General features: G+C 42.7%; 1 protein-coding gene across 12 annotated transcripts in view; it reads right to left on the bottom strand.

The window, feature by feature from the left end:
- The window catches only part of EIF4G3 (eukaryotic translation initiation factor 4 gamma 3), a 149,531-nt gene that overhangs the window by 99,974 nt on the left and 40,382 nt on the right, over nucleotides 1–9,175 (bottom strand). For all 12 annotated transcript variants that reach the window (XR_004842978.1, XR_004842979.1, XM_035901935.1 and 9 more), the window contains one exon: nucleotides 5,437–5,512. Coding sequence is in view for 9 of the 12 variants with exons in the window: in XM_035901929.1 (XP_035757822.1) it covers nucleotides 5,437–5,512 (76 nt within the window). In the remaining 3 variants the exon portion in view is untranslated. The remainder of the gene's footprint in view (nucleotides 1–5,436; nucleotides 5,513–9,175) is intronic.

Genomic DNA, 9,175 nt, shown 5'->3' on the forward strand with positions numbered 1-9,175 from the left:
CCCCGGCCCCCCCCTCCTGTCAGGCAGTTGTAGAGAGTCGTAAGGGCTCCCCTCAGCCTCCTCTTCTCCAGGCTGAAACCCCCAGCTCCCCCAGCCACTACCCTGATGGCCTTGGGCTCCAGACCCCTTGAATGCTAACAGGTGATAAAGGAACACCAACTTGCTGAATTTCTGTGTTTAATCACTCATTTTAAAAAAAAAAAAAAAAAAAAAAAAAAAAAAAAAATCAGCCAGGGAGAGAACCCACTAGCTCATCACTTGTGTTATGTATGGGCTGTTTGCCCTCACAGTGCCTGAGGTTTGGTTTTCGGTTGATTAAATGGGATTCTGCAGAATATAAACTTGGTCTGTGATTACTATAGAAACAGATATCCTTCTTAAATCTATAGATAAATTTATTCACCTAAAAATGGATACACAAAATTATGTATTAATTTGCTTGGGCATCACTTTCTTTTTTCCTTAACTGAGTAGCAAGAGGCTAACTTTAGTTTTCCAGAATCCTTAAGCCTGTGTTTTAAAAGGAAATAATGAATGAAACATGGAATAAAACTCAGGCAGGAATTCCCCCTTTTCCTTTTGAGCTTATAGCTTTTGGGTTTGGGTTCTTTCACAAGTTTTGGGTTATTTTTCCCCCTCCAAGTACCCAATTTCAGATACATAGTTGTGTCCATGAAGCATCCAGGTTAGAGCAGAATGGATGGGGCATGCCTCTTTCCTTCCAGCATTCAATTTATTCACTCAGGCTGATGCAAACAGCCTCAAAGCAGGGCTGCCAGCACCCAAGGAATGAGCATCCCTCTTGCACACTTTGCAGCCTCCACCACAGCTGGGCAGGGGACGAGTCGGCCTCCTGACCCAGATCCTTCCTTTAAGCACAGGGTGGCTGGAGCAGCTAATCCTCCCTAATCTCTTTTCTACAGGATTCTCTTCATCGCAGGAAGATCCCTTTAAAGGACACAAAGGCGAATCACAGTACCTCTCTGCTGGGTGTGAAATTATTGGGGGGCCATCATAGAATGTTTTGGGTTGGAAGGGACCCCTAGAGGTCATCTAGTCCAACCCCCCTGCAGTGAGCAGGGACACCGCTAACTAGATCAGGTTGCTCAGAGCCCCATCCAACCTGGCCTTGAATGTTTCCAGGGATGGGGCCTCCATCACCTCTCTGGGCAACCTGTTCTAGTGTTTTACCACCCTCATTGTAAAGAATTTCTTCCTTATATCCAGTCTAAGCCCACCCTGTTTTAGTTTAAAACCATCACCCCTTGTCCTGACACAGCTGTCCCTACTAAGAAGATTTTCCCCATCTTTCCTATAGGCTCCCTTTAGGTACTGAAAGGCCATAATTAGGTCTCCCCACAGCCTTCCTTTCTCCAGGCTGAACAACCCCAACTCTCTCAGCCTGTCCTCATAAGAGAGGTGCTCCAGCCCTCAGATCATTTTTGTGTCCCTCCTCTGGACCCGCTCCAACAGTTCCATGTCCTTCTTGTGCTGACAGCTCCAGAGCTGGATGCAGTACTCCAGGTGAGGTCTCACCAGAGCAGAGTAGAGGGGCAGAATCACCTCCCTTGACCTGCTGGCCACGCTTCTCCTGATGCAGCCCAGAGTACAGGTGCCTCGTTGCAGAAAAGACACCAAATGAACACCCAAAGCAGCAAACGATGGGAGTCAAGCCTGAGTCACTGAAAATTTGGGGCAAGTAGGTTCTTCAGCACCTTGCTTCCACGTTACCGTCTTTACCATCAGCTGGCACTGAGCTGGGCAACCTGACATGAGGTGGTATCGACTCCGAGCCATGGTGAGATTGCAATTAACACAGAAAATTTACATCGGCATTGGATCTAGCCATGCTACAGAAACTCTGCTCAAGGCTACACCCAACCAACTTACATGCGCTTCTCTCCAAACAGCTACATCAAATCAACACTCGCTTCTAATCAGTTCACATCCAGGAGTCACTGTTGTTCCTTAGCTTATAAAAAATTATCCCAAAGTATTTTCAAGTCCAAGCTTCAGCCCTTGATATCACAACATGTTACTGAGGCAGTTACGAACCTCCACCGTAATCTGCCAAAAAAGGTTATTTATGTGAGAACAGGACATACATTAACACAGTTATTCTTCTTATCTGATTCCCAACTCATGTCTCGTGATGAATTTGAAGAGCACATCTGCTTCTGATCATCACTCCACATTCATTTCATTTTCAATAGAAATCAGCCCCCGTGACTCTGGGTGCAGGCACACATGGTGGCCTGTGATATACAAGGTCACCTTTGGCAAGGTCCCTTTCTGTTAGAAGTCAACAGCCTTCCCCCAAACTCCAAGCCAAAGAGCTTCTTTGAATACATTTCTTTGAAATATTTTACAACAGAAACAAAATTTCATTCTTCATCCATTCCCCTTTCCAGATTCCACAGGTTTGGGAACCTTACAGCAGATGTAAAAGTAATTGCATTAATTTCTTGCGTTATAAAGAATTAGGAAACACCATGCAAGAAGCTGCTTAGAGGACAAACCCCAGATCTTGATGTCCAAAAGCAGCTCTTATGATATGGCATTCTCCATTAGGGGGAATTATTACAAAATTACTTCAAAAAATTACTACAAAATTATTTCATTGAAAGAAATATCATTTGCTTTAAAATAATTCTACCACTGAATTTATTAAAAACAAACAAAAAAACCAAACCAAAAAACCCCCTACCAAATATCAGTATTTTCTACAGGATTCTGGATAAAATAAATAAAGATGACAGATGGTTAGGGGGTTTTTTGTTCCTAATACCAGTATGATTTCATTGAGAAAGAGGTTCTACCAAAGGTTTGTTGGGAATTTTAAGGAGATCCAAGTTCTCGGACAAACTTCATTTAATCTGACAAATCACACTTTGCTTCTTCCTCACCTCCTATCTCTGCCCTACAGGAAAATGCGTTCCTCCAATTTTATTTCAGGGGAGATTATTGGGGCTCAGAGGGAAAGCCACATGATTTTTCCATTCCCATTTTTGGCAAGCAACATGTAGTTCTGGAAAAAAAAAGAGCTCAGGAATGTGCAACTGAGGTCCTGATAATACACGTGAAAAGGCACGGAAAGGATAACTGAATTATTTTTCATCTCTATCAAACTAAAAATAATGGTTTCATCTGTGGGTTGCCCATATGTCAAATGATTTGTCCTCCCATCCCGTGCTTGACATACTCTAACCTACAGGGAAAACACCAAGGCAGCTCCGAGTCACTGCGTGGTGGTATCAGACCACAGCCCTCTTCCTAAACCAGCTGTTCTCTGCCAAAACACACATATTTGAAAACTGTGGTGCGCAATCCACACAGAAAACCACAATGACCGAGCAAATAAAATGTGCAAGGAAAAAAGCAGCCCCTGGGTGTTTGAAGATTGTGCTCTCTTCTGTACCTCCATCCTGCATGACTTTTGTAAAATCCAGACAAAGTATATATCAAAATCATATATTACAAAATGACCTATTTGTTGCAAACCCAGATCTTAAATACACGACTCTGCTGCTCCTGTAATAAACCGCAGAGGCCTATAATGAATGAATTTGTCAAGGACCTTCGATCACATGCCTCTTCCATCCCAATTCATTTTTTCTAGGACTTACTCTAAATTTGTAATCTGCCAAGGGCTTCAAGTAAAAGCTCAAAAAGAACCTAGCTGAGAAATTTCTCTCCTTTCCCTAAAACATGAAATTTTCTTTCAAACTTGTGTTTTCTTAAAGCCTAGAACAGAGATACTCCCAGCACTGGCTTCTATTCCTGTAACATATCAAGAAGTGATATTTTTCCACACTAAAAAGCTATTTTAGGTCATTCTTCACAGTTACTTTTATATTTTACATTAATTTACATTTTTACAGTCATATTTTCCCACAGGCATCTGGATTATGTCTTTGGAGGAAAGAATTGAAAAAAATAACCTTCTTTTCCCCCAAAAGGAATTCAGATATTTTTAAAGTGGTTTTTAAGTGTTGTATGGGGTATATAAAGGATAATATAAACTGAATTGTTTATTACAGCTGTTTGTACATTTATGTTCCTTCGGGTTTGCTTTTTTGCATACACACATAGATATGCACATGGTATTGAGAAAAAAAAAAAATTAATCAAAAACCAGTCTGTGGCTCAAGTTTGTCGATCTGCTGTTGCGAAAGCCACAAACTTTGAAATCTTAAACTCTTGTCAGAGTTGTACCCAACCTTTCTGACTCACTCGGACTGAAATCTGGCCACCATGGCCAAGCCCGAGTCTTCCTGCCACCACAATTACCACCCAAGTCTCTGCCTTTCTTGGACCAACAGGCACCAGACAGCACTTTTGCGCTTAATCCTGTGCAAAGCTCAGCTTTGCATCTCTTCGAAAGCAGTCTCCCTGGTAGAAGAGACCATCACAAAACTCTTCTCTACAGCCCAAAAAAGGAAGGGGCCAGAGATGCTCCAGACCTGGGCTCCGGGCATGGAGGAGGTGGAGCTAGTAACCCCTTCGCCAGTTATTCATGCAAACAGGGGGAAGGAGAAAACCTTGCACAGCAGCTTATGTTTTTCTATAAGCAGCTTATGTTACTGCATAAAATACAGTTAATTTCTCCTATCTACAGCTTTTCTTCCTGTTTTCCAAATAATTAAAAGAGCAGCTTAAAAGCGTTTTTTTTTTGGCATTAAAAAATATTTGCACTATTCCACCAGAAAAGCAAAATATTCCTTTCCCAGGGCTGTGCTGATTTAGCAAAGCTTACAAATAACGCTGGGCTTCCAGCTATTACCATTTGAAAAAAAAAAAAGAAATTAATAAAAGGAAAACGCTATCATATCTTCACAAATAAATGTCACTACATTTATTATCTAAGCTAAATTTCCTTGATAATCAAGCTTTATAAACAAACCCATAGGACAGGGAGCCAAATGTACCTTTCCCAAATATTCCATCTACCATTAAAACATTTCTTCCTCTGTAATGCAATGTTTCAGGTAAGAAACAAACCTTCCTTGATTGTTTTTCTGATGAGAAACTATTAGAAATGCGCAGCCACTAATACACTCCAACAAGCCAGTCTTCAAGATGTAGGAGGCAGGAAAGAGTCGGAGCCAGACTGAAGATATGGGCAGTGACATTTTCACTCAGGTGAAACTGTTAGGAAAACCCACTCCCATATCTGCTAAATAAAACTATAGACACTTAACAAAGAAGTAATGGACCCAAAGGTCCCTAAGATTTCTTCTTTTCCTACTCACATGCAACAAAAAGGGTCTTCATCCAGCATTGTTCATTTTAGGAGGCAAAAATAAGTTGCATTTTTTTTACTTGCATGCTTTTTAAATTGTATGCTTTTTAAAAAATGACCCAATTTCCTTCTGCTTGGAAAGCACCCTCCTTTCAAAAGCAACATGACCACAGTAGCACCAGCCAGATACTCACAGTGCTGTACACAGCGGAGACGGTTGGAGTGAAGATCCGATCCTCGAGGGGCTGCTGAACAGGACCTCGGGGAATTCTGCAACACAGCAAGTTAAGGAAAGCAACGTAGAAGGGAGGGTCATGTTTTGGGTGATACACACAGCCAACGCATTGTCCATCAACGCAGGCAGACTCCTTCCACACTCAGGCAGACACACAAACATCTCTGAGGGACTCACATGCAACCAGGAAGCTACAAATCCTTCAAGGTTTTCCAAAAGAGGAGCAAAGTGTGGCTTCAAAAGGCAGATGTCACTGACAAATACAGCAAGAGAAACCAAAAGCAAACAAATCGCTGAACAATCTACAAAACCTTCATCCTGTCAAGAGAATCCCCCACCTTTTTTTTTTTTTTTTTTTTTTTTTTAAAGAGTAAGGGAAAAATCCCAAAACCCCACAAGCCCATCGCATTCAGCGAGACAAACCCTGCTGATCAGCAGGGCATTTTCAGACAAAGGCAGCGCCCGTTTTGCTAACCACGCAGGAATCGTGTTATAATTGTTTCCTTGTTTGCCTCTCTTTAACCAGTAACTCCTTTCCTCATCCAGCCACCAAAATTGCTTCTAAAAGGGGCTGTCAGACAGATTTTAAGTTTTGATGATCTGCTCAGGGTTATTTAAAGGCAAATTGCAGTAGTCTTCTTAAATTGGAAAGGTATTGTGGGAATCAGGGCAGGGGGGAAAAGGGAAAAAGACTTTATGCAACAAACAAATAAGCCAGAACCCATTTAACTTGTGAAATAAAACAAGGGGATGCAGGTATTTAAAAGAAAAAAAGCTTCCTGACTTAGCTAACGCCATGTGGCCTTAGGTCCAGCATACGTCTGCTCAACACCCAACACCCACTGTCATAAAAAAGCCACACTTAACTTGCTGAAAAACCTTCCACTAAATGCCATGTTCAGATTTCACCTTTTTGCTGTTTACACTTTATACATCGAACCCTCTTGGAAAATGAGAACCTGACTGATTAAGTTTCTCGCACACAAGCCAGCACCACAGACCCCATGCGTTAACATGACAGTGGATGCTTAAATAAAAAAAAAACCAAAAAACGCACAAATTAATGAAAACACCTCTTGGGTTTTGTTCAAATGAGAAAAAAACCACTTGTAAGTTAAATCTTCAAGCTTCCTCCCTTTGCATGACAACTTTGAGCTCCGAAAAAATGTTGCTGCCCACAGCTTTGCAGGGACCAACGTCGCAGTGGCAGGAGAGACCCTGCCACCGCTGAGAAAACTCTACAGCGATCCAAGCTCCACAATCCCACCCGTTCCCCTTCCTTAAAACACACAAGCTGTTAAGGTTGAAGTAAGGACTGCTCAGATGCAACCTGCTCTGCATCTGTTGACGGTCTGTAGAGCTCCCCAGCCGATCTCCTCCGAGCCCAGTGCTAAGGCAAAGCAGAAACAATTTCACAATATCGCACTATTTTGATACCGAACACATCACTAAAAATGTCCGCCCTCACCAAGCAGGCTGAGAAATTGTTCTAAAAACTTCCAATTTTGTTATATATTTTCTGTTTGAACACCAGACACAATAAAAACCCTGCATTATAGGATTACGTACAGAAAATACCGCCCGTGACCTTCACACGTAAGTAACGTCCCCGTTAAAGCCTGGCAGGTATAAAACTGGATGCCTACAACCAGCTCCGGATTGAGAGAACCGAGATGAGGATCTGGCACCGCTGGTTCCCAAGATGGTGCTCACTCAGCCTAGATATCTCTCTCTCTCTCTCTCTCTCTCTTTTTTTTTTTTTTTTTTCAAACAAGTGCAAGAATTTATTCTCAGGGTCTAAGGCTCATCTTCAATTTGCCAGCTTGCCAGCTCACGCAGAAGTGGTATCATTTGATAAAATAAAGAGGTTTTTAACAACAAAATTAGGTGTCAGATCCTGACTTCAGCAAAGCAACAGGAAGATTTGCCACAGACTTCAATGGAGCCAAGGTACCGCTCCTAACCTTCATCCCAAGGATCTTACATTCATTCCCCAGTTTCAGAAAACACTGACAGAAAACCAAAATTTGGGAGAGGAGGATTAGAAAAACCACTGCAAGGGAGAAGAAAGACTCAGAAATTTTCCACAGGCCACCGCCATAGCACCCTACCCTTGCACCCATAACCATCTTCCGATACAGAAGCATGGGGCGGAGGTACAGTTTTAAGCTGCCATCCTTTTGTCACAACTGAGATTTCCAATCTCAAGGCAGTTTTGACAATCAATTGAAACAAATCGCTGCTTCAAAAGGATTCGTTCGTGAGTTTGGAAAAACTGTTTCATCCTTGAGAAGGTTGGGATTTATTTTCTTATTTTAGAACTTATATAAGCCAGGAGAAAATAATCTTCTTTGAGCAGAGTAACCTCTCTTTTTGCACCCAGGAAGAGCTGCCTAAAGGAATGAGCAGTTTAGATCAATTTTCAGAGTTTGGGGTTGCTGTTTAAGATCACTTCTGGAAAGCAATGATTCCCATCAGATTAAAAAGAAACTTTTAAAGTCCTTTTTGCCAAAGGGCTTAACCTGGATGCGAGACTGACAGGAACAAAAATGCCTTAAATTCCAGTAAGTCTTAATGAGGTATAATGGTTGGAGAAAGCGATTCTTTCCAACATTAACTTCTGGCATCTGTAGACTGCAAAGAGCTGGGCTTCCCTGCAAGCCTCCTGGAGCTTCTTTCTGCCCCCCTGGTAGAAGCAACTACCCTCATTCCCCTTCCAGCTGCCAAAAGGTTCCATCCAGGCATAACAGTTGCTGTTATTTCAGGAGAAGTGAGCCAGGGTGACTGCAGAAGTTCATCAGCAGACTCTTGCTAACGAGGCTCTTTTTCCCAGAAGCGGGTTAAGAGCGACAGCACGGGATGGTTCACCATGGGACATGAATGGGTCATGGCAGGCAGGTGGGAAGAGAAACCTCATCCAGCAGCATTGTCTCATCCACGTCCACAGCAAACCATCCTCCGGGGCACTCATCTTCTTTCACTGCACGGCGATTTTGGTACCATCAAGAGCTGCACAACCCAAGATGCAGTGCAAAGTGCATGAACGCTGCCCTCCCGCTGCCCCCATCACGTGCAGTAAAGTTTAAGCATTAAAGCATAACCCAGCCTGGCTCTATTGCAGAGCTTAATTAACCACAGCGCAAAGAAAACAGGGATATGCTGAATAATTCAGGCAGCTCTTTCATGTTACTATTCTGGCATGCTTAGATCCAATTCAGGAGGGTCCTGTGCCCTCCCTCCTCCTCCTCTTCCTCCCCCTATATCCTTGCCACCCACATCACCCTCTTCAGCTGCACTGATTTAACTATTTGTGCAGCCATGCTCTGAAATGATCCAGGAGGATGGGTGGGTGGAAAAGCAATGCTAAACCCAAACCTCACATCGTTTTCTGAGATCCTTCCATTACTGCAGGGAGAAAAGACAACGCAGGCAACGAAGCAGAAGAGCAGGAGCAAGGAGAACCCCTTAAATCACATCTGCAATTGCCAGGTTAGTAAAGAGGAACTACAGTCTCTGCTTTTCATGCTTGTGTCGAGCTGAAAGACTTTTAAAGGTCTCCCTCCTCCATCAGCATCACGTCGAAAATCAGGATAAGGACGGCAGCCAGCAGGTAGCACCAACTCCGGATTCTCTTCATTGCTGTTTAGGGCTCATTAACTCATGAAACAAACATATATATTTTATATATATAGTATATA

Source organism: Egretta garzetta, unplaced genomic scaffold (genome assembly GCF_000687185.1).
Source record: "Egretta garzetta isolate BGI_Z169 unplaced genomic scaffold, ASM68718v1 scaffold69, whole genome shotgun sequence".
NCBI classification, from domain to species: Eukaryota; Metazoa; Chordata; class Aves; order Pelecaniformes; family Ardeidae; genus Egretta; species Egretta garzetta.